Raw genomic sequence first — 26,368 nt, forward strand, 5'->3', positions numbered from 1 at the left:
GTACAACAGTCAATATTGTGTTATCATCTTAATATCACTACATAAACAACAAATGTAACAAAGTAGCACAAAAAGGCATACATCAAATTTAACATTCTCATTTTGCTTTTCTTATACGGCTGAATTTATCTATGTAAAGTCTACCCATAAATGAAAGAAGGTTTTCATTACTGGTGTAAAATTGCGCGTTTGAAATTCGCACAGGTAGACATAAAAATAATTTTGTCGTATGACGGCATACATAAATGCAGACTCACGTAAAGTAGATATAACAAAAAACAGACTTACAGTAAAAATAATAAATAAAATAATGGTGTGGTTCAAAGTTTGACGGGACACATAAGTACAGTTTCACGTCAAATACGGCTGAATTTATCTATGTAAAGTCTACCCATAAATGATAGAAGGTTTTCATTACTGGTGTAAAATTGCGCGTTTGAAATTCGCACAGGTAGACATAAAAATACTTTTGTCGTATGACGGCATACATAAATGCAGACTCACGTAAAGTAGATATAACAAAAACCAGATTTAACAGTAAAAGTGATAATAATAAATAAAATAATGGTGTGGTTCAAAGTATGACGGGATACATAAGTACAGTTTCACGTCAAATGTATATCATAAAAAACAGACTAAACAGAAAAAGTAGTCTTATTGAATAAAATAGTTTAGTCATTCATAGTATGTCAAGATCCTTAAGTAAAAGTAATATCAATAAATGAAATAATTTTGCCGTTCAAAGTATGTGGTTTTACGTAACCACAGAGTCACTTCAAATGAATATCTAAAAAAGACATATAAAAGAATACTATAATACGTAATTAAGATGATAACAAACGTCAGTACGCAAAATCTATACTTCAAGACCATCTTGTATTATTTGTGAAGTTGATACGGAATATTTATCAACAAGTTCTGGGTATCTTCCGATGATGTATTTATTTTTTCGCTTATAAAATATGTAATTTCTATTTGTCACCCACAGGTGGTTCCGTCATGTTCGTTTGTTTCTTGTAAGTCTTCTGTTCAATTAATGGAGAAGTTAGTGGTATGTTTGTATCGCCATTAAGGTATGGATTAGATTTTGATTGATATGGGTAGTGTTAATTCAAATAGCCCATATAGTTTGCGTTCCCCAGAAGTATTATGACATATGTTAAGTTAACGTTCCGTCTGTAAACATAAAGAAGATTTATGTTTCCAAAATCTTTCCCAATAAAAAAAAACCTTTTCAATATTCTAAATCATTGGATCAGAAAGCAGGATGAATTTGATAACTAGTTTTAAACAAAATTGTGTAGGAAAACCTTACCAGACTATAAAACTAAATAAATGAATAGAAAAATACGTTCATATATTTTTTGGAATTTGAAGGCTAATTAAAAAAGGCAATCTGCTATACTTACTGCCGACAACAGTTAATGATGTAGATGTACTCTGTCCTGTTCCCACACTGTTTGTGGCATAACAGGTGTAGCTGGCTTCATCACTTGATGCAGCATTGTTGATAGTCAGGGATGGTATTGGAACCGTGGAACCAGAATATTTCCCGCCACTATTAATGACGTCAATGTTGGATGTTGTACTCCCTACAGTCTTCCGCCAGTAAACTTGAAAGTGAGCAGGATTGGATACAACCAAACATACAAGCATTATCGAACTACCAAAATTAACTTGGTAGCTTGGGAGACTAACCTGTACTGTTGGGACACCTACAAAATAAATGTATGTAATCGATTATGACCATCTACTTAAAAAGTTTTTCTACAATGACACATGTAATCACCGCAATAAATATGAAAAGTAAAACCATGCTGAAAGGAAACTTTAATAACTTGAGTTAAAAAGGAGAAATGACTGAAAGTACATGAAGTAAAAGTACCTGCAAAGAACAAGTGAAAATATGTATAAGTAATTGCTTTACCTCCTTGTACATCAAGTGATATCTGTTGACTAGAACCAGTTCCAACCGAATTGGTAGCGAAACACTGGTAGTTTCCCCTATCACTAAAGTCAACATTGTATATAGTTAAAGATGGTGTAACTGTAGTAGATCCACCATATTTACTAGGATTGGATGAGGGTCCTATATTACTGATTTGTCCGTTCATATCACGGGTCCAGTATACACTGGTAACAGCAGGGTTGGCGGTAACAGTACACCCTATTGTTATGGAATTGCCAACTTGAACTTGGAAGTTAGATCCTCCAATTGTCACAATGGGGACGCCTTGCAAAAAAAAAAAGTTTTCTACATGACAACTAAATTAAAATAGGATAATAAGGTATGTTTCAAATTTAGTCGTCTTTCTATTCAAAACAGAATCATCTGACGTTGTGTAATTCTAATATAAATTAAAAAGAGTAAAGTTATACTACTTGTAAATTGTTCGTTTGAAAATAAAATAAAGCAAAATGAAACATTATTTACGCATCGAGGAAAATAAGTTCGGAAATCATAGAGCAAATCTGCGGTCATCGGATAATTTACAGAATTTACACAATTACGAGTTGGTTAACCTATACAATTATTCTATGTCTAACTAACTAACAACATTTTTATCGCATATCATTGCGGTTTACATTCTTTTAAGTACCGAGCATGGCCTATTCCCGTATAACTGTTTGCTGAGTGTGTTTTAGCATTGCTTATAGACGTGTCTCAGAATTAGTTCAACTTTAAATTCATGTATTTAGTTATGATATTGTGCTGGCAATTCTGATTGTTTAAAACCGTACGGTGACCCAAAATTGTTAATTTCTGTGTCATTTTTGTCTCTTGTGGAGAGTTGTCTCATTGACAAGCATACCACATCTTCTTTTTTGTATCAGATAATTTATTTATGTATTTCTCTGTCTTGAGTGTCCTTGTATTTATTTATACTGTACTCCTGTCACGTAATGGTGTAATATTTACGATATTTTTTATATTGTCATATAAGTGGGATGTTTGGATAGTCATAACACTATTTTCTTACTATGTCTTGTACCAAGGAATATGACAGTTGTTATCAAATAGTTCGTTTCTATGTATGTTGCATTAGCGTATGTTTTTGTTGCACTGCAATGTTTATGTTTTCCGGTGTTTTCCTCCTATATGTTTCCCACGGTTTAAGTTTGTAACCCGGATTTGTTTTTCTCTCTATCGATTAATGACTTTTAAACAGTGTTATACTTCTTAAACTATAATGGTTTACTTTTATAAATTATTATTTGGATGGAGAGTTGTCTCATCGGCACTCATACCACATCTTCCTATACCTTTATACTTCTGTTGCCTTTTGTTACTTACCTCCAGTTACATCTAAGAATGTATTTTGACTGTTAGATGTACCAACACTATTAGTAGCATAACACACATATGTTCCCTCATCTGAACTCTGTGTGTTGATTATTGTCAATGATGGACTTGAGGTAGAACTTCCAGTATATCTACTGCTACCATTTATATCTACGTTAGTTTGAACACCATTGACCACCTTTCTCCAGAACACGCTAGTCTGAGAAGGAGTTCCAGTAACAGTGCAAGGTATGGTTACCTGTTGACCAATCAAAACACTGTAGGATGACTGAGGAATGGTAACAGTGAGAAAATCTGAAAAATATTCATTTTTATAGATATGATTTATTTCAAAAGATGATGTGAAGTACTATTTGCTATAAATACTACCGACAACAAATCTTTTCTTGGAATGTTACATCACCGATTAAGACTGAACACTGTTTTAGTTAGTTTAAACATATTTATTTATAGTGGATTAAGAAACAAGTTTTGCAACTTATATTAACCCCTTTCCACTTTGCGGGTGTGAGTGCTGCTTTGTAGCGGCATTAGCCTGCTCTTTTTCGAAATCTACAAGGGTGTCTTTAACGTGTAAGAGATATGGCTCTCTCTTAACACGGGTCAACCATTTATCGTCCCCTTCCGACGGATTTAGTACTTACACGAGCATCATGATGGGTGGTAACAAGACCTGCTAACCCTTCTGGAGTACATGAGATCACCATTGATATTGAAGGGAGATTCTTGCATGTCTTGGTTGCCCAGACTTTCTATGATGTATTTTTGTGTGTATTATTCAATGTTTCAATGTGTTTTTTTTGCGATCGTATTGCTATTATGTCATTGACATATGATTTGGATATTTACCTCATCTTCTGCAAACAAACAATGTTGTATACAAATTGCGATTTTGTACATGTTGTTACTTATATAATACAAAAATACATGTTATAACATATACAAAATATTGCTTAAAAATGGTTTTAGCTTGTACAAAATTTGAAAATGAATTTATTAAACAATGCATTAACCTCAATAATATTTTCTTGTACATTTGTGAAAATAATTTGAAATAAAGCAGACTATATTTGAAATTTATCAAACAATAAAGAACAGTGAAACGCTCCGAATACTTTCTTTTTCTTTAAAGCACAGTGATCACAAATTTTCAGAAACTAGAGGCTCTCAAGAGCCTGTGTCGCTCACCTTGGTCTATGTGCATATTAAACAATGGACACAGATAAATTCATGACAAAATTGTTTAATCATGATGTGTTTGTAGATCTTACTTTACTAGACATTGTTCTTGCTACAATTATTTCTATCTATAAGGCCCAGTAATTACAGTGGAAAATATATTCTAAAAATTTACAAAAATTTGCAAAAATTTATGAAAATTATTAAAAAATGACTATAAAGGGCAATAACTCCTTGAGGAGTAAACTAACTATTTTGGTCATGTTGATTTATTTGTAGATCTTACTTTGCTGAACATTATTGCTGGGTACAGTTTATCTCTATATATTATAATATTCAAGATAATAACCAAAAACTGCAAAATTTCCTTGAAATTACTAATTCTGGGGCAGCAACACAACAACAGATTGTCTGTTTTGTCTGAAAATTTTATGGCGGATAGATCTTGACCTGATAAACAATTTATCCACTGTCAGATTAGCTCTAAATGGTTTCAGAGTTATAAGCCAAAATCTACATTTTACCCCTGTGTTCTATTTTTAGCCATGGAGGCCATCTTGGTTTGTTTGCAGGGTCATGCCACACATTTTTAAAACTACATACCCCAAATATGATTGTGGCCAAGTTTGAATCAATTTGGCTCAGTAGTTTCAGAGGAGAAGATTTTTGTAAAAAATTACTAAGATTTACGAAAAATGGTTAAAAATTGACAATAAAGGGCAATTACTCCTAAAGGGGTCAACTGACCATTTCGGTCATGTTGACTTATTTGTAAATCTTTTTTTGCTGAACATTATTACTATTTACAGTTTATCTCTATCTATAATAATATTCAAGATAATAGCCAAAAACAGCAAAAAAAAAAAATTCCTAAAAAAATACCAATTTAGGGGCAGCAACACAACAACGTGTTGTCCGATTCATCTGAAAATTTTAGGGTAGATAGATCTTGACCTGATAAACAATATTACCACTGTCAGATTTGCTTTAACGCCGGACGCAAAGTGATGGGAAAAGCTCACTTGGCCCTTCGGGTCAGGTGAGCTAAAAATGTAATGCTTTACGGCTCATCTTAGCAGAAATGCTTTTACAGGTCATGGTATGTTGTGTGCAGTCTATCATGGGTATCTATTACTATTTGCACATGTCTTAAACATACTAATACTGAAGTCATTTTATAAATATTACATATGCAATATAAATGAAAAACAAATAATATCATAACGAAATAAAGGTTTAGAATAAACTTCCTAAATATTTGTAAAAGTGAGCTGTACAGGTCACAATTAGAAACTATAAATCATTTTTTTTCAAAAGTGAATACACATCGATCAGGTCGGGAACACTACCTTATATGGCAATGCATAGATTAGCATATTTATGTTCTCGCACATGTAATGGTTTATTTACGTGTGATGGAATTTATTTTTACCGTTTTTTTTTTACCAATCCACTAAATGAGTAACAATGCATGATGGACTACTACGTGATTATAATCAAACAAGAACACGTGTTATTTACTGAAATATAACACTTGTTTTAGTGCAATGCGGGATTAACAAATTTGCTTAGTTTTTCATTTTTTGTGTCCACATTTATAGTTCATACTCAAATTAACGAAGAGTTGTTGCTATGCGAAGAAACAAGTGTTTGAATTACCCGATATATAGCCATGACTATGTTTAGTGATGACTCGAAGATTTTATGTATTCGTCCAGCAGACAGCAATACAACAAGACAATAGTGATAAACACAATTACCCACCAGTCAAACTTCGTTTAGTAGATTGCGTCTTGGATGGAAAGAGATCTCATTGTGCACTCGTACCTTATCTTCTTCTTTCTATATACAAAGCACGTTTTCAGAAAAATTAAAAGGTGATATAGCATCCAATATGATCCACTGGGTTTAGATAATTTGCAATATTGCACATACGTCAATAGGACAGCAGCCGAACGATAAAAATACCTCAGGTATATTTTGGAATCAAATACGCAACCGACGCGGACTTTTGTCAATGGATGAAACTATACAAAATACTAAATATACTAAACTCCGAATTATATACAAGAAACTTAGATTACAATCAGTCAAGACTATCCAAGGCCAGAGGCTCCTGACTTGGGACAGGCGCAAACATCAAGCGAGGTTGAACATGTTTTTGAGATCTCAACCCTCCCCTATACATCTATTTAATGTAGTAAAAACAAACACACAGCAATATGCACAGTAAAACTCAGTTAAAGAGAAGTCCAAGTCAACAGTGATGGTGATATATTGCTGTGTACAATTTGTATATGCAACTCGTCTACAAATCAACCTAACAATGTTAGATCTTTAAATTTGCTTGCGCACATGTTTGTTCTTCCCTCGCCGGGGTTCAAACTCATGCTTCTGAGTTATCGTGACACATAATCGCCTGCACTGTATCCGTCGCGCTAGACCACTCGACTACCTGAGTTTCACAAAAATAAAGCTTTCGGTGGCCGGGTGTTATCTTTTCTCGTCAGTTTTAATCTAGCGTCGTAATACCGTACATGATATATGAGGCTTTAAGATGTTATTGTTACAGATCAGCTAAATTATCTATTATAAAGAATCCTACAAATTAATGTAAAGTACAGTCACAAAAGTAATCATATTTATAGATGCGTCTGAACCAGTGACAACTCTACAACAAATTTATGCCTTACATATACTATGTTAATTTAAAAATAATAATAATTACCTAGAACTGTTAATGTGATTGCATTAGAGTTGACTGTTTCAACTCCATTGGTTGCCTGACAGATATACAATCCTGAATCAGACAACGCAATATTTGATACGGTCAATGATGGATTGATGACATTGCCGTTGGAATATTTCGAAGAAGAAGCAATGTTAATCACTTGGTTGTTCAAGTACCACGTGATAGATGTCGCTGTTCCAGTTACAACACAGTTCAAATTAATAGTTATACCAATATTCTGTTGATACTGTGTCGGTGTGGCATTCACGGATAAAGGCTCTGCAAATAAAATAAAAAAATAAAGCCGATGTCAATTACAACTGTGCTATTAACCATGAACTGAATAGAAAGACAAACATTCTTCAAAATTTGTTTTTGTTGTGATGACTTTTTATTTAAGAATTGAATGCTCTTTTTTGTAAATTTATTGGGGTGTAAAAGCGTTGACCGAAGTACATTTTGTATGAAGCGCGGAAGCGCTTCATACTAAAAAAGTGCACACGGTCAACGCTTTTACAACCCTATAAAGTTACAAAAAAAAGCATTCAATACTTATAATTACATTTTTACCTATAGGATCATGAAAACACGCCTTTTATCAAGTTTTTATTTCATTTACCTGTGCACTTTATTGTGGGACCTCGTGCATCATGAATGAAATGTGCACATTGTGTAATGCAATTGATTAAGGAATATCACGAGATTGCTAGTTAGCCAATCAGAATAACGTATTATAATGAAACATACATCTAATGTAATTATTAGCAATTAATATTTTTTAACCTTTCCTTTGGGATAAAACTGAGGTAATTTCGTTATAAAAGGAATTATGGACGATGACCTATAATTGCTTACATTCACGCCATGTGAACTCTAGTAAATTAGATTTGCATTGTCAATCATAAAAAAGTCTTATGTTTCTCTCTACTAATGAATCCGAAAAAAACCAACAGCAAAAGAAATATTGTTATTATAGGTTCTAAAAGAAGAAAAAAACTAATTATAAACCAGTTACATTCTTAATTGTCTTTCTTAATTTCTTGCTATATGCTACAGTTATTATGATATAATCGCATTGTATCTAATTAATGTATTATGATATAGGAGTATATATATTATGTAGAATGTTGTGAAACCAAGAACACTATTGAATGTCTAAATTTCTGAAATTCGAAAATTAAGTTGTGTAGATACACTTTAGCATGTGTATGTGATTATAATTTATATAAACATACCATTAACTGTTAACTGAAGACTGACTGTCTTATTAACATGCGTCGCTGGATGTTGAACATGACACAACAGTGTCTGACCATTGTCTCTGATACTTGGTGCCAATGACAATGTAGCGGTAACAGTATAAGTTCCATCTAACTGCTTTATTGATGATTGTGTGATTCCAGTATTTATTTGACTATCACCAACCCAAATGGTCATTATGGGTGATGGGATCCCTCCCGTACTTATACATGTCCAGTGGTAGGTAGTACCAAATATTAGAATTTGAGATCCAGTCAACGTAGGATGATTAGGTTCAGCTGTAAGATAAAAGTAAAAAGCACCATTGTATTGGCATTTGCAATTTTTATATATAGCATATCTTGAAATAACTAACTGTTCAGCTTTGCAATGAAATTCGATAAGAAATTTTGATTTAATTGATTTGAGTCATAATGAATATTTAATTATAGAAGTAGAACAGTTTATTATGATTTCAACACAAGCATAATGTCTGACGGGATTTTTATCCGAGTTTATATAAAAAAAACCAACAATCGACTATTGAATCTATAAAACACGTTTAATATAAGAAATATTAACCGACACACCTTTGTTATAATAAAACAGACTGAAAAGTTACAACATCACGAACTAAAACGCTATTTTGATAACAACATGCATAGTCCGTTGTCCATCTCCCCAAACAAAATGACGTAAGGAGGTTTTTTTTTATATGCTTGGATACTTGTACTATAGGCCCCTAGTTTTTGTTGGTGAATGTGTTGCTTGTGTTTTGTTATTCTATGTTGTAGTTTTGTGCACTATCGGTTAATCGTTGTCATTCTATGTTAGATTTGTGAGTTTAAATGTCTATCTGGTATCTTTTGCCCCTCTTTTAATCGTATTCAGATATGAAATCACGATATTTTGTTCATAAAGTTCGAATGACATATATTTTTAATTATCTTAATCCGTGGTACATATATCGTGAAATAGATTAATATACACATTTTCTGTATAATCATGTATACATTTCAATGTATCTTGTACTCAACGCAGAACTATTTAAAATCTAAACAAAATATAAACGTTGTAGAGCTGATAAACCCACAAGCGAAAAAGGGTAGGTGAAACCAAATCATTACAAGAAATCAGAGCAATGCAGAACTCAGATAATTCCTTATGTTCTGACAATTTGTAAAACTTACTTCAGCAAATTGTCAATAATTAAATGCAACAGTAGTATACCGCTGTTCATTATATAGTCATAATCGATTAAGCCAAAAAAAAAAAACAAAAAAAAAATAGATAAAAAAAATGAAAGAAGGGAGGAACATATAAAGGGAAACACATCCACTATAAAAGAAAAAAAATATGGTCCAACAGACACACTTAACTACAACAAAAACAAACACGATCATACAAAAGAACGGAATTGTGTTACAACAACCGCCATATTCCTGACTTGATACAGGACAATATCTGTAAAGTTATTTACATAGTGTCTGTTGAGTAGCATTAACTGTATGATGACATTATTTCTGTTGTATCAACATTACTTTGGTGATGTCAGCTTGAAGAAATACATGTCTAATGGTATTTCATATTGATAAGGATGAGTTTTGGTATAACTTTCGCCTCTCTTTCTTATAAATATATTTTTCTCGTATAATAAAAAAAGAAGAAGATAATATACAATAACACAACTCTAAACAAGCAACCAAACGAAGTAGAAGTAAAAAAATATTACTGATCATAGGGCATTCAGCAATGAACAAAACCAATAATGCACATAAGCCAGAACAGGTTCCGATATGATAATTGGAGGAAAATTCAAAACAGAAAACTAAGGGACTGTACAATACATAAACAACAAATATATATCATTTATAGCAACAAACAACAATTAATAAATTTCAAAATTTTGACTTGTGACAGGCACATACAGAAATTGTTGTGTTTAAACAATTTTGATTTCTAATTAGGAACAGTCGTGTACCATTACAAAATACGTTCACACTACATGACTCATTTCAAAAGGGCTACGTTCAACAGATCAACAACCCCCCCCCCCCCCAAAAAAAAAAAAAAAAAAAAACAACGATGAAAAACACAAAAGACACAAAGTTTAGGTATGATGGTACTTGTTGTTGAACATTATTTCATAATCAATTACAACCAATTAGAGCATCATGTATTTAAGACTATTTTATTACGGACGCCATCACGAGTTGGTTGACCGTTATGGAATAACCGTATCACAAATGATATCGGATATGTTCCTTACGTCCCAACTACAATCCCCTTCCCTTTCCTGAATGTGACCTACCGAATTAGACTATTTACCGGATTTGTTATCACATAGCAACACGACGGGTGCCGCATGTGGAGCAGGATCTGCTTACCCTTCCGGAGCACCTGAGATCACCCCTAGTTTTTGGTGGGGTTCGTGTTGTTTATTCTTTAGTTTTCTATGTTGTGTCATGTGTACTATTGTTTTTCTGTTTGTCTTTTTCATTTTTAGCCATGGCGTTGTCAGTTTGTTTTAGATTTATGAGTTTGACTGTCCCTTTGGTGTCTTTCGTCCCTCTTTTATCAATCAATGCACAATAAATGTCCAATGAATTAGTGTAAAGATGTAATTTAAAGTAAGAAAACAAGACCTTGTAGAATGCAAAAACATATCAACAGAATGTAGCGAGTGTACATATGTGTGGAACAATGATTTCTGTAAGGAAATACTTTATGAAAAAAATTCAATTTCTATATTGATTAAAAAAAAATCAGAAAGTCTCTCCTGTATTCACAGACAAAGAGTCCGGAAATAAAACAAAACATTCGGACAATTATCACCGTGCATAAAAAGTTGCTTGCATCCCCGTCATTGAAATGTGATGATTAGTGTTTGCATTGTCAATCATACATTTTGAAATCTCTTTTTCCTTTATATAATTCAGTCGAACAAAAACCTGCACTAAAAGCCGTTTATTGCACACTATTGGAAAAATCAAATTCCGTTTTTAAAAGAGGGGTTATTGTACTAGTTTGCAAGCTTCTAATTTAAATCGGTAGCTAAAATGCATCTTTTTATTAATATGTCATTATTTGTCGTCGCGATACATAATGCTTACATTATTAAAATGATTATCTCCCTTGTGACTGTATCGTATGTGTTTGAATATAGATAAGCATACCATTAACTGTTAACAGTAGACTGTCGGTTTGGCGGCTATTACCACTTGTCTCTGGATGTTGAACATGACAATCAAGTGTCTGACCATTGTGAATGATACTTGGAGCCCACGTCAGTGTAAAATTAACAGTATACGTTTTATCTGACGTCTGTAGTTGTGATGTGATATCTGTATTGATTGATGAGATATTATAATTGAACTGACTGTCACCAATCCACATGGTCATTGATGGTGATGGGATCCCACCCGTGCTGATACATGTCCAGTGGTAGATAGTGCCAATTATAACAATTGAAGGTCCAGTCAACGATGGCGGATTTGGGTTGGCTGTAAGGAAAACCGCAAAAGGTTTCATTTTACATTAACTTTTGCTATTTCCAGTTAGTATGTCAATATAGCACATATTGTTTTCAATTATGGATAAAATCACAAAACACGCACTACATCAATCGACATACACCAACTAGCTTAGATTTAACTGTGCACTCAAATTCAACAATATTTTCTATGATGGAATTCTGGTCCAAGTCTATATTAAATTATACATATCAGAAACAAAGGTTTGTTATAACGTAATTGGATAGATAAAAGAAGAACAATTTGTTTTGTTTCCAAGACACCCACACAATGTATGGCGGAATTGTTTTACGAATAAAACGTATATTGAATATATAGGACAAACATTTTTACGACAAATTCTGCGATAAACCTGCACGATAAGCAGCAAATATGAAATGTTATGGACTCATTTAACGAAACAACACACTGAACAGCATATATCAGAGGTTTTAACAGAACTCCGACTAAAACTATGTTTTCTTGATTCTTGAATATTTATAATGTTTTACATATTCCGACATACGCTCACTCCCAAGAGTTTCGTTTATTAAGTTAAGATAATATAGTGTTATCTTTCTTAATCAGTGGTACAAATTATCATGCAACAGAGTGTCTATATAATAATACCAGTAATTATTTACATTTCACTAACAATTGTACGTTACTCAAACATATCTCTGTTCAATGAGTTCAATACAAAACTATTTAAAACTCAATTATAAATATTGAAGATCTAATATACCAAGAAATAGAAACATAAGTAAACCCAAACCATTACAATCAGATAAATAGATAAATAAGAGCAATTGTTTCCGTTGTAATAACACAATAGCAAAGGTACTGTTTAGACAGCATTGTGTTTGCATGGTAAATATAGATTCTACCTCTTCATCGACACAGTTAATTTTTCAAGGCTTGCAGAGCGTTTTAAATATTCAAAATTTTATTGTCGATAGTGGATAAATATCGTATTACACAAGATTTGGTGGCGGAATCTATTTATCTGATTTTTATACGATTTGCAGACAATTCTAAATCTTCATTTCGAAATACCAGCACATAGATGTGTTCTGTATATGTGACGTCATCAGGAATGGTCGCCTTTTTTCATGACGGCACGTTAGGAATTTAACAGGAAAGCAAAAATAAAACCAACGTTTAACTGAATAACTGATATCAAAGGAACCACACGTTTATAAAATAAAAATTAAATCAAATCAACCGGCCATGATAAACCGAGACAAAATTAGAGAATATCTTTTCAGAATATTTCGATGTACTTAGTTTTGGTATATGAAAATTATCTGACCGAATAACATCACTGGGATATGTTATCATAGAATATCCTGTTACACCTTTTTGCACCTTTACAACCATCTTGATTATATGAACCTTTTGTAAGAATTTATTAATTGTGGTCAAGTAAATGCTAAGAAATTGGTAATGTACACACTGTAGACTTGGAAGTACCATGTTGCACTCAGAACATTATCAACTCGACATTCAAACATTGCCAGGTGGTGAGTTTTGTCAGCCAGAAAGGTATAGATGTTTGTTGTTACTCCATTTGATGTGGTCCATGAATCATCTAACAGTTGTTTGTTTAGGAACCAATCTACTGGGGTACCATAAGTTGAATTGCATGTCAATGATACAGAATCGCCCTCAACTTTAAATGTCGGGCCAGTGATTACTGTATAACCGGCAGCTACAAAATATACAATACAGAAATATGTGTCTATTATCAAAGTACAGCAGCATAAAACAATAAAATGTAATTTACCGCTCTTCAATAATTCGATTAGACAAAAACAAATCCGGAAAGCAAGCCTAATTATAGTTATCAAAAGTACCAGGATTATAATTTTATACGCCAGACGCGCGTTTCGTCTGCATAAGACTCATCAGTGACGCTCAGATCAAAATAGTTAAAAAGCCAAACAAATACAAAGTTGAAGAGCATTGAAGACCCAAAATTCCAAAAAATTGTGCCAAATACGGCTAAGGTAATCTACTCCTGGGGTAAGAAAATCCTTAGTTTTTCGAAAAATTCACATTTTTGTAAACAGAAAATTTATAAAAATGACCATATAATTGATATTCATGTCAACACCGAAGTGCTACCTAAACCAGGGTAACACATCAACTATTACAGGAAAACACCGTTACAAAAACACTGAGCTAAAACAAAAACAAATTTCAACATACATAAAAATGGACTATGAGATAGCAACAGCCATGTTATTGGCAAGTTTACGTATATTCCTCATTTTTAACATACTTTAGTGTTATAAAACAATTTCAACCATTCAAGATCTGCTCTACTATCCTCTCAGCAAGGTAAATTTCAAATGATTACATATGTAAAAGTAAGAATATAAACCAATGTTTGCTGAGATATAGAATTGAAAACGAAATAATCCTGTTTTGTCTCAATTAATGTTGGTAAGATCGAGATACTTAGAAGTAAAAACGAAGAAAATTGAAATTTGTTTTAAAATATGAAATATTCATTATTTTTTGATTTCATAAAGTAACTACTATTTATCATCGTACATGTAAAATCAATTGTTTATCATATAGATAGTTATAAATATCAAGGAACACTATGTGTAAAGTCAGCGTTATGTTTCCTTTTTGTCTTTAACTATTACAATATGCTTTAAAGGAATTTAATGGTTAGTGTATACACAGAATAAACAGCATGTTTATATTAACAAGATCAATATTTAAACTTACATTGACAACCAATTAATGTTGCGAGGGACAACAGCAACAAAGCACGTAGAACATATTGTTGACTGGTCCCGAAACATGTCATTCTTTTTGATCAAATTGTGACAATCACCCTTTTTGAAAAATTTCCTATATTGGAGGCTGCAAAGAAAAAAGAGAAAAATATTACAAAAGTAACTGTAAAATAGAAATTGAATAATAGAAAAACTCACTCCCTTCAAACAATCACTTATCTATTTGAACAAGAAATCGTATTTACAGATAAATTTTGGACAATGTACTTTAGGTTTCGAACATCATGTAAAACAATAGTTGTATATCTTGGATAAAAAAAAGTGATTATTTTTCTTTGGCAATAATGTACATTTTAAAGTTTCCCTTTTAACTAAGATAATCGTATGCAAGCAATGTTTGAAAATTTAACGTTACGAAAAGTAGTATACTAGGATGTGTTTTAATATATATAAGAAATGTGTTTTTCGGTAACCAAACAAGCTTAATTTATAGTAATAACAATAATATCTGGTTCCTATATATTTATCATTGAAATAATTCAATTGATCAACAGTGATAAACAATGATTGGAGATAGCAAACCATTTTTAAACCCATTTTTTTCGCACATAAATCTATTATAATATGTGGTCAGGTTGATTTTTGGATTCGAGCGTCACTGATGAGTCTTTTGTAGACGAAACGCACGTCTGGCGCAAATACAAAGTGTCAATACTGGTATCCATGATGAGTTTATTTACTATACATGAAAAGGGGGTGGACAGATTATCCTTCAGACTATAGAATTATAACCACAAGTGATACTACTGATAATTTTTTTAATAGAATACATAATAGACTGACAACATATTTTGAGAGGCGAAAGCCTGTTTGAGGTTTGGCTAGCCACAAAACAAGGTTTAACCTACCATTGTTTCGTAAAATGTGATGTACTAAGTCAGGGATATTGCTATTGTTAGCTCATTTCTGTGTGTTGCATTGTCGTGTGGTTTTTGTTGCACTTTAGTGTTTCTATTGTATCGTTGTTCTCCTCTTATATTTGATGTGTTTCCCATAGTTTTAGTTTGTAACCCGGATTTGTTTTTTTTTCTTAATCGATTGATGAATTTCGAACAGCGGTATACTACTGTTGCTTTTATTTGTAAAGAACACAGTTTTAAATGTGGATGTCGTGGATCTGATCATATGTTTGTAACAAATACTTTAAACCAAAATAAATTTTAAAAGTAAATTAATATCATATATAGATATAGGAAGATGTGGTGTGAGTGCCAATGAGACAACTCTCCATACAAATAACAAATTAAAAAGTAAACCATTATAGGTTAAAGTACGGCCTTCAACACGGAGCCTTAGCTCACACCGAACAACAAGCTATAAAGGGCCCCAAAATTACTAGTGTAAAACCATTCAAACGGGAAAACCAACGGTCTAATCTATATAAACAAAACGAGAAACGAGAAACACGTATATATTACATAAACAAACGACAACTACTGTACATCAGATTCCTGACTTAGGACAGGTGCAAACATTTGCAGCGGGATTAAACGTTTTAATGGATCCAAACCTTCTCCCTTTTTCTGAAACAATAGCATAACATCACAACAAAGAAAAACATACGATAAAATATCAATTGGCAGACTTAACTCAATCAAAAAACGTATGATTAAACAATGAACGAATAAATTTGATCTGCGATATCTGAATACAAATGCACAGTTAATTAAATATTAGAGACAAACATTCATGACCAAAAAGCTAACAAACAAATTCAAAAACAGGACATGACTGAGAAATATTTAACCAAACAATGTTCACTTTAGAAAAAAACCGGTTTTTTTATAATCTTGAAGTTTATATGCATATTTTGTATATTTTAAACGTATAAGCTTACAAAATCTGGTGTCGGTTTAAAATTTTATATTATACTTAAGTCAATGTATAAAAACAAGAAATCTTCAAGTACAGAGTTTTATTTGATCTATATTTAAATGATTTACCAAATTATTTTCATTCTACATGTGACCCAGTTATCCTCAGCTCAAAATGCATTAACTGCCTACTACATGATGATGATTTTAGTCATTGAGCAAGCAGGGTGTCTATATTGTGTAAAAAAGTTATCTTACTTCACTAAAGATAAAAACACTCACATCCGCATAATAAAAAATTCAATGGAAAGAAAAGAATAAAAACACTCGCATAAACATGTTTAACCCCGTCGCAATTTTGCGCCTGTCCCAAGTCAGGAGCCTCTAGCCTTTGTTCGTCTTCTATGATTTTTAATTTTAGTTTCTTGTGTATAATTCGGAGTTTAGTATGACGTCCATTATCATTGTACGAGTATACATATTTTAGGGGCCAGATGAAGGACACCTACGGGTGCGGGAATTTTCGCTACATTGAAGACCAATTGGTGGCCTTCGGCTGTTGTCTGCTCTATGGTCGGGTTGTTGTCGCTTTGACACATTCCCCATTTCCTTTCTCAATTTTACATCCGCATAATAAGAATTAAATGGAAAGAAAATGATAAAACAATTGTCAGGTTGTTATAAACTACGAATCGCTAAACTTACATGATTGAAATAACTGATTGTTTCCTCAAAATTTCAGTTACAAGGGGGATATTATGTTTTACAACATAGGCATCGTTAGTATTATTCATTCTTATCGCAATACTTCTTTGATTTATTGTATGTGCAAATAAGTAAAACATGTCAATACAGACCGTGAGTATTTAAAGAGGGGCAAAAGATATCATAGGACCAATCAAACTCGCAAATTAAATATAAACTGAAAACACCCTGGCTACAAATGAAACGACAAACAGACAAACAATAGTACTTAAGAAACCACATTAAAAGCTAAAGACTGAGCAACACGAACCCTACCAAAACTAGGGGTGATCTCAGGTGCTCTGGAAGGGTAGCAGATCCTGCTCCACATGTGGCACTCGTTGTGTTGTTCGTGTCATTACAAACCCAGTAAATGGTCTAATTCAGTAGGTCTCATTCATGAAAAGGGAAGGGGATCTTAGTAAAGACGTAAGAAACATATCCGATATCATGTGTGAAACGGTTATTCCATAACGGTCAACAAACTCGTGATAACGTCCGTAACATTGATTAAATCTTGTGTTATAAATGTTGAAAAGAAGTTGAAAATTTTGTCCATGTCCCCTGAATGTATCTACCTTAACAATCACACGAATGCCAAGTGAAGAAATGGATCTCCTTACAATTAAGGAGCACCTGAAATCAACCTCACTTTTTGAGGGAGTTCGTGATTCTCTGTTTTTAGTTAATTTTGTTTTAGGTAAGATTTTACCACTTATTTGGGTACTTTCCGTTTAAGATTTTGTCTTTTCAGACTGTAATAAGATGTTTTTTTAAATTCATTTATGATAGAAAAACATAACATGTAGCTAGCAAATAATTATACTACTACTAGGTGGTGTTTAATGACCTTGACCTCTTATAAGGGTCTCGCAAGGTCGTTTGTTAGAATTGCATTTCAAGTACGTTTTTTGTTATTGAAAAGTTTATCGGGAACTTCATTTTCAGAAAACTATATTGAAATATTTGTTTGAATTTCATTATTGACTGACAGTTATATTGATAATTACAAGTTTGTACATGCGCAGCACAGTTGATGTGTTTTATGTTATTATAACTGCTAAATGTGTAAATAATTAGGAAAATCGTTGAACTATATTATATCATTTATACAAATATTTGTATGTGTTAACGAACAGATATAATGAGGTAGCAATTATTTGGTCTATTTAAAGTAGTCTGAACACATACAAAGGGTATTGGCAAATGCATCACTTAAGTGCACGCACAATAATTTGTTGAAAAATAAATTCATTGATATAATCATATTTATAAATTAACTGTTTACAAAAATTTTGCATTCTTGAAATAATAAGGCTATCTACCTCAGGAAAAGACCTTAGCTGTATTTGGCAAAATGTTTAGGAATGTTAGTCCTGAATGATCGTCAACTTCGTAATTCGCCTTGTCAACATTTTAGGGATCGAGCGTTATTGATGAGTCTATTGTAGACAAAACGAGCGTCTGGCGTAAATACAAAATTTAATCCTGATATCTTTGAGGTTTTTTGGTATTAAACCAAGAGTTTTAAATGGTGAAGTTAAAATCAATCATCTTTTCGTAAATTTAACGGACGCTATCACGAGTTAGTTGACCATTATGAAATATCCGTTTCGCAGATGATATCGGATATGTTCCTTATGTCTAAACTTCCTCCCGTTCCCTTTTCACGAATGTGACCTACCAAATGGGATTTTTACCGAATTTGTGATAAAATGAATACCTCAAATCAAGCCTAGTTTTGGTGAGGTTGGTGCACTTGTTTCTATGGTATTCTATGTTGCGTTTTGTGTACTATCATTTGTCTTTTTGTCTTTTTCTATTGTAGTGTGATGGTGTTGTCAGTTTATTTTCGATCTATGAGTTGAATGTCCCTCTGGTATCTTTTACTCTTCTTTTGAAATTTTTTGAAATTATAGTATGTTATATAAAAATAATTGTATTATGCATTTGACATGCAATAATTGAAAAACACTTATGTATAAATATATATATATATATACAACTCGTCTAAACATCAACCCAACAATGGTAGATCTGACAATTTGCTTTTGCAAATTTTTTGTTCTTCCCTCGCCGGGATTCGAACCCATGCTACTGAGGTATCGTGACACCAAATCGACTGCACTGTAGTCGTCCCGCTAGACCACACGACCACCTGGGCTTCATAAAAGTGAAGCTTTCGGTGGCCGGGTGTTACCTTTCCACGTCAGTTTTAAAATAGCGTCGTACTACAGTACATGATATATAAGGCATGGAGATGTTATTTTTACAGATCAGCTAAATTATCTATAGTATTTATGTAAGATACAGTCACAGAAAATAATGATATTTATAAGTACGTCTGAGCCAGTGACAACTCTACAACAGATGTATCCATCGGATCACCAGCCGTGATGGTGATACATGGCTGTAATATTTTATATATATTAATATTTAAATAAATTTATGAATTTGTTTCATTCGTTCAGTTACATCAAATTTAATGATATGGAAGATACGTCAAAATGAAATACATTTTTAATGTTGCCTGAAAAGTAATTTTGATTTTGTATGTTTGCAATAAAACTCATTGCACAAATTTGGTAGACAACGAATATAAATGAATAAGAAGGTTCAATTTTCTGGATTACCTGTACTCCCTCATCTAAAAGGGAAGCTATTTTATTACAACAACGAAAAAAACCCAGTAGATAAAAAATACTGAACTTCATGGCGAGGGGTATGGAAGATTTTAACGATTTTCTGAACAATGAATTAGAAAGAAGTAATGAATTAAAACATTTATTGATCAAAATAATCACCAAATGACGACTCAGTTCTACAAACTACAGTGGAACTCATTCTCAGGAGTTAAATATTTCTCGATAATAGATTATATACTCACTCGTGAAATACAGATTGTAGATAAGGTTATGCAAAACTTGTTTATTTTTCGTTCAATGATCACAAGTGTGTCCAACCTATGAACACTAACAAACAAAAAAGAAGTTCGGGTTATTATAAAACCCATACGGGTTATTGGTAAATGAAACTGAATTTTAAACAATCTCGAATTCTTGGAAACATAATATGAATTGATTTTTGAGATAATAAAGATTTCTCTGTCGTCGCATAAACTACTATAAATAGGCATTACTATGAATCTTTAAAAAAATCTTTGATTAAATAGAAACGAGGATCAAAGTGGGAATATCAAACAGAAGTCTACTTAAAAAAAAACGAAACGCAAAACAAATATAATTAATCAAATACTATTGAAACACACACTTACATTGATAGTTATATATATTACGAAATGAAAAGCATAAACTGCACGCTTTAAGAAAAAAATGAATTGACATAAAAAAGGGGAAATATTTATAACTGTTTTCTTTAAGTAGAACAAACAAGAGGGAACGAAAAACTTAACTCAAAGATAAAGTCTGAATGAAACATGTAAAAAAAAACCCAGAAAATAAATAAGATGATAATAGAAAAAAAATAATTCGGGGAACTGTTTATCTCAGGTGGTTTGAACCAAAGAGCTCGGAGAATTTTAATACAAAATGTAAATAAAGGTCTCTCTGAAGCGAAAAACGTTTTTATGTATAGTAAAATTTCTAAAGATGTAATTTATAAAACTATTAAATACTGATTTGAGATAAGTAAAAATAAGAAGAATGCATATCTGCCGAGTTTTGAAAAGAATACTGGTATTTGTAACAATTGAGATTAAGTAAATATAAAAGATATTAATATAACGCTATTGAAATCGCAGGCAAAAAGCCTTTTACATGTATAACAGTGGGGAGAGGGATTATACTAAAAAATGAAAAAATAACTGTCTTAAAAGTAAATTGTAAAATCAAATAAAAATCTCGCTGAACGTTTTAAAATTGTTCTACCAACAGTTACAGAAAAAACCCCAATAGGTAATAAAAGAAGATGTGGTATGAGACCAACATGACAGTGTTCGTTTAGGGCTACCATATTTTTTATTCTTCCCATGCTTAAAGAGTGCTTCAAAATACTTTTGTATATATGAATAGGTAAAATAAATTGACTACAGGGAATTGAATTGAATAGGAATGGAAAGCTGCATATTTAAAAAAATCAATTTCGAGAATTTTTGCCTGAAATATGTTATTTTTTTGTACTTACTAATGACTGTGAAACAAGTTATGTGTGTACTTCGAAATGCATCCATCAAAGTGGTTTATTATTGTAAATATAACGGAATTTGATGAGACTGTCATTAAAGTGAGAGGTTTAGCGCTTTAGAACCAGGTTTAATCCACCATTTTCTACATTTGAAATTCCTGTACCAAGTCAGGAATATGACAGTTCTTGTCCATTCATTTTTGATGTGTTTTGACGTTTAATTTTGCGATGTGATTATGGACTTTTTCCTCTGAGTTAAGTATTTTTGTGATATTAGTTTTTGGTATATTCTATTATTTACATTTTATATGCGATCCCGATTGCAGCCACAAATAGAACTAATCAAAAAGTACAAGGCAATCCTCTGTATTGTCCTTACACAGAAAAAAACCAAAACAAATATGTTTGCAGACGACACAATATTATTGATAGAAAATAGAAATCAATCGAGAAAAACATTTATGGTTGAAGAAATATATACAACGCATCAATTGCTAGAGTAAATTATTAAAAAATTGAACATTTAAATCGTTTGAAAAGAAGACAAAACTCCAAAATTTCGAAAATAAAAACATTGAATGAACCAACTCAAGCATTGCTAAGTGAACATGGATACAACTCAAGCATTGCGAAGTGTACATGGATACAACTCAAGCATTGCGAAGTGTACATGGATACAACTCAAGCATTGCGAAGTGAACATCGGTACAATTTTGATATGGACGCTATTTGATTAGAGAAATCACGAACAATAAGGAATTTCTCGTAGTTTAACCTTCAATGGCTTGGTCCCGATATTAAAATCATCAATTGAATCTAAAAAGGGTTTGAAATTGAAATCCTAGGAATGAAATGAAAAAGAATTAAACAACATCATGGCGATTTTTATATGGCAAGGAAAAGTACATGTATTATTTCGACAAATGCAATAAATTCGGGAATTTAGTAAAAGTTATTTATGTTTTTAATAATTCAGATTTGCGTTAACTTGTTCTGAAATGAAGTGTTTACTGTTGATTTTAGCCAGGTTTGTGTTAACTAAGTACGATATGACATATCGTTTAAAATGAAAAAAATGTGTGTCGTGTATAAAGACACGTAGAGAGTGAAGGCTTTGCCTGAGTAACAGTAATGTCTGCATAACAAAATAAAATTTAGTTTCAGTGCTCGAACGATGTCAAGACAAATATGTCACCTTTATAAAAATTACATATATGTTTGAAAGATTTCGTTCTGGCTTACAACTTATGATTATGTTGTGTGTCCTTAATTCATTTTATCAAGCAAACTATCACTAACAGGAGGTAAGGTGACTATGATCATCTGAAGCTCACGTTTTCACAAAAATATAATACGATCATTATTTTTTTTCTCAGAAGATACTTATTGATTTTTATGATGTTTGAATAGAAATCTTAAATAGAATGCTTTCGTTTCATCAAAGTCAATGCAAATAGTTATAATTTCACTAAGAGTATGAAGAAATAGGAAGATGTGGAATAAGTGCCAATGAGACAACTCTCCATCCAAGTAGCAATTTATAAAAGCCAACCATTATAGGTCAATGTACGGCCTTCAACGCAGAGATTTGGCTCACACCGAATAGCAAGCTATAAAGGGTCCCAAAACTATTAGTGTAAACCATTCAAACGGAAAAAGCAACGATTAATCTATATAAAAACGAAAAACAAGAAACACTTATGAACCACGAAAACAGACGACAACCACTGAATATTACATTTTGTGTAACACATTCGAAAGCACAGAGTACTATAAAAAGTAAAAAGTAAAACCTGGTGTTATGCCTAACTAAACCTCTCACTTGTATGACAGTCGCAAAAAGATTTCATAATGTGGCAACAATGTGTGAACAAAACAAACAGAATTAATAGGTAAAAATGTCAAAATAGGTCTACCGCTATTAGCGAGTTGTCATTTTGAAATGTAAAATCTCTTTGAAATGAAAAAAATCGTACAAAGTCCAATTGATAATTTGTTTCAATGTGTTTTGAATGTGTTGAAAATGCGTGCAATTTTAACAAAATCTAGAGACTATATATTGATTTGACCAAAGCGGTTCGCCTATGCTCTCAGCTGAGCAACACAAATCTACGACGTGAATTGGTCAAGGGATATCACCAATGTAAAATTATTTAATTATGTTTTCGACACAATATATGGTTTGTTAACCTCTGTCTTCAATATTATTGTTTTACGCTTTACACTGCTATTCTACTTGCTTAATTGGGAGATCTGCTATATCATTAGACACAACTTTTGATACAAAATGGGAAACGCACTTTATATAACTTTGTTTTAATTCAACAGAATTCTTACTTTGCGAAGAATTATACTAATTTTACAACAAATACACCTAAGTGCTGGTCTACTTTTTATCAATAATATATTTGTTGAGTTGGTTTCATGCTATGTCTATATAGATTTTAAAATTGTTTGTATGCACATTGAACGACAAATTTATGTGACGTATATAATTTTTCTGACGTCAGACACTCAAATCAATCCATGTGTTCGTAGATAGTAGATGTTTTTGTGTCCTGTTAAGTTGTTATACGATGATGACTGATGTACCCATATTTTGACTATTTTATTAATTGTGACTGTTTATTTAACGCATCATGTAAATGTAGCGGAATTTGATGAGACTGTTATTAAAGTGAGAGGGTTAGCGCTATAGAACCAGGTTTAATCCACCATTTTCTACATTTGAAAATGCCTGTACCAAGTCAGGAATATGACAGTTCTTGTCCATTCGTTTTTGATGCGTTTTGTTTTTTGTTTTTGCCATGTGATTATGGACTTTTCAAATTGATTTTCCTCTGAGTTCAGTATTTTTGTGATTTTACTTTTTCCAACAATCAGATGGTGTTCCTATAAGAACTAATTATTTACCACTTCTGGCCAAAGATTATTGGTACGCGTATGAAATAGAAAACAAAAAAATTTGCAAAGTTCTTAAATTTTATTTTCATCCGAGTACTGTTTACAACTGATTTTCTTATTTGACTCTTATAAAAAAGAAGGTGTGGTATGATTGCCAATGAGACAACTCTCCACAAGAGACCAAAATGACATATAAGTTAACAACTATAGGAAATATCACTTATGTTGTATATTTTTGTGTAAGAAAAGTTGAAAATTTATCTAATGAAACTTGTGACTGGACACATTTGATCACATTGTAAAAATGCGATTTAGGACGCACGTTTTTTTTTGCATTTTAAATATGTTTCTAGAAATATAAAAGTTATGTAGAATTCCACATTTTCCGAAAAAAAAACGTGTTGAAATTTAGGTTAACATAACTAAACGACAATTTAAATGCCAGGTACAATTGTAGCGTGTTCATGTGAAAAGAATATTCATATACGACTCTGTTATTAAATGTCCTTTTACAAGGTCGTTGTGGCTATAGGTATCATCCAAGCTATTTAATCAACTTGCATATTTATAACAGATAAGTTCATAATTATAAAATAGCAATACAGCTTTTGTATATTAGTCTGAATTAATAATTGGTGTAAAATATAACTTTAGTAATGCAACATCCAGTCCAAGGATATTCAAATTTGAAACTTCAGCGATTTTAAAACTACATAACATAATTAAGAAAAGTTATTCGCAACTGCTTTTATTATGTTAGGTAATGAATATGTCTGTTGCTTTTCTCAATTACATGTTACTGGATTTAAATGTAACCGTTGTTTGGAAATAATTAAAATGTATTACAAAAAAGGGTGACAAAGACTTGTTGTTATTATAAAACACCCACGAAACTCGCAATATACGAAAAGGTACAATGTGCAAAATGCAAAGAAAGTAATCAGAAGAGAAATAAATAGAAAGTATACAATTTAAAGAACAAATAAAGTAAGATGACAACAGATAGGAATAGATAAATATGACCAGTAAAGCACAAATGTATTTAGATGTGCCCAGTAAAGAACAAATACATTAAAATATGCCTAGTAAAGAAAAAATGCATTAAGTTGTACTTAGTAAAGAACAAATACATTAAGTTGTGCCCAGTAAAAACAAATACATAAGAAACTGCCCAATAATTGTCAGATTCATAATTTTCTACCCTGTGAACAGATCGTACCATTTAAGTTTCTACCAATCTACATAAATTTCTGTTTTGTCGCGTTTTTAATAAAGTAATAAGATCTATAAAAGTCATTGTCTCGAAAAAGTATAATTAAGAAATGCAGTATTTTATGTTAGTTATATTTATTAATTGGTTGCAAACAAAAAAATCAATATTTCGTATTTCAAATGCAGTTTCAATAGTATATTTGATGTCTTGCAAATACAATGAATCCTTATTTTCACTTAGAAAACCAGTATTAAAATAATTGCTACACATAAAAAAGAGAGCAAGATTACGACAATGTGAAAGCGATGATTCTACCAAAGCAGACATTAATAGAGCTCGTCCAAAATGCTGTCGATACAGTTCCATAGGTATGAAAGAGTGAGAAAACATGGGCAAAATGTTTGTTTTTTATGAGGAGTTTCTGATTTTCTAATTTTACTCTACAGTATTGTATTTCCTGTGCATCATCATTTGCACCCGATCATATCTTTTTCTATGGGTCGTAATTGAATTGTTTTATCCTGTAATGTATCTGAAATCAATATAGTAATTAGAACAAACATCTTGAGAAGATATTATAATACTATATTACAAACCTCAGTTTATGGACACTAAAATCCAACGACCTTTTGTCACCAATATGGAATCATACAAACTACACATCAACAGATCAATTAGTGGAGGTGTATTTTTAATGTCAAGACTTGCATCCAATCAAACGAAATTTAAAGCTCCAATTATTGATAATGTTGCATGGAGACACAATTTAAAT

The 26,368-nt window shown here is 32.0% G+C and overlaps 1 protein-coding gene across 1 annotated transcript in view; it reads right to left on the reverse strand.

Annotated features, from left to right (window-relative positions):
* LOC139505271 (hemicentin-1-like) overlaps positions 1-26,298 on the reverse strand; it is a 39,555-nt gene extending 13,257 nt beyond the window's left edge. Inside the window, exons 1-9 of the mRNA XM_071294996.1 lie at positions 26,193-26,298; positions 14,708-14,845; positions 13,422-13,676; positions 11,630-11,956; positions 8,450-8,752; positions 7,212-7,493; positions 3,296-3,598; positions 1,928-2,233; positions 1,410-1,715 (exon numbers count right to left, since the gene is read on the reverse strand). Coding sequence (XP_071151097.1) covers positions 1,410-1,715; positions 1,928-2,233; positions 3,296-3,598; positions 7,212-7,493; positions 8,450-8,752; positions 11,630-11,956; positions 13,422-13,676; positions 14,708-14,789 — 2,164 coding nt within the window. The 5' untranslated portion in view covers positions 14,790-14,845; positions 26,193-26,298. The remainder of the gene's footprint in view (positions 1-1,409; positions 1,716-1,927; positions 2,234-3,295; positions 3,599-7,211; positions 7,494-8,449; positions 8,753-11,629; positions 11,957-13,421; positions 13,677-14,707; positions 14,846-26,192) is intronic.
* Positions 26,299-26,368: the final 70 nt, after the last annotated feature.

The sequence above is a fragment of the Mytilus edulis genome, chromosome 1, assembly GCF_963676685.1.
Source record: "Mytilus edulis chromosome 1, xbMytEdul2.2, whole genome shotgun sequence".
Lineage (NCBI taxonomy): Eukaryota > Metazoa > Mollusca > Bivalvia > Mytilida > Mytilidae > Mytilus > Mytilus edulis.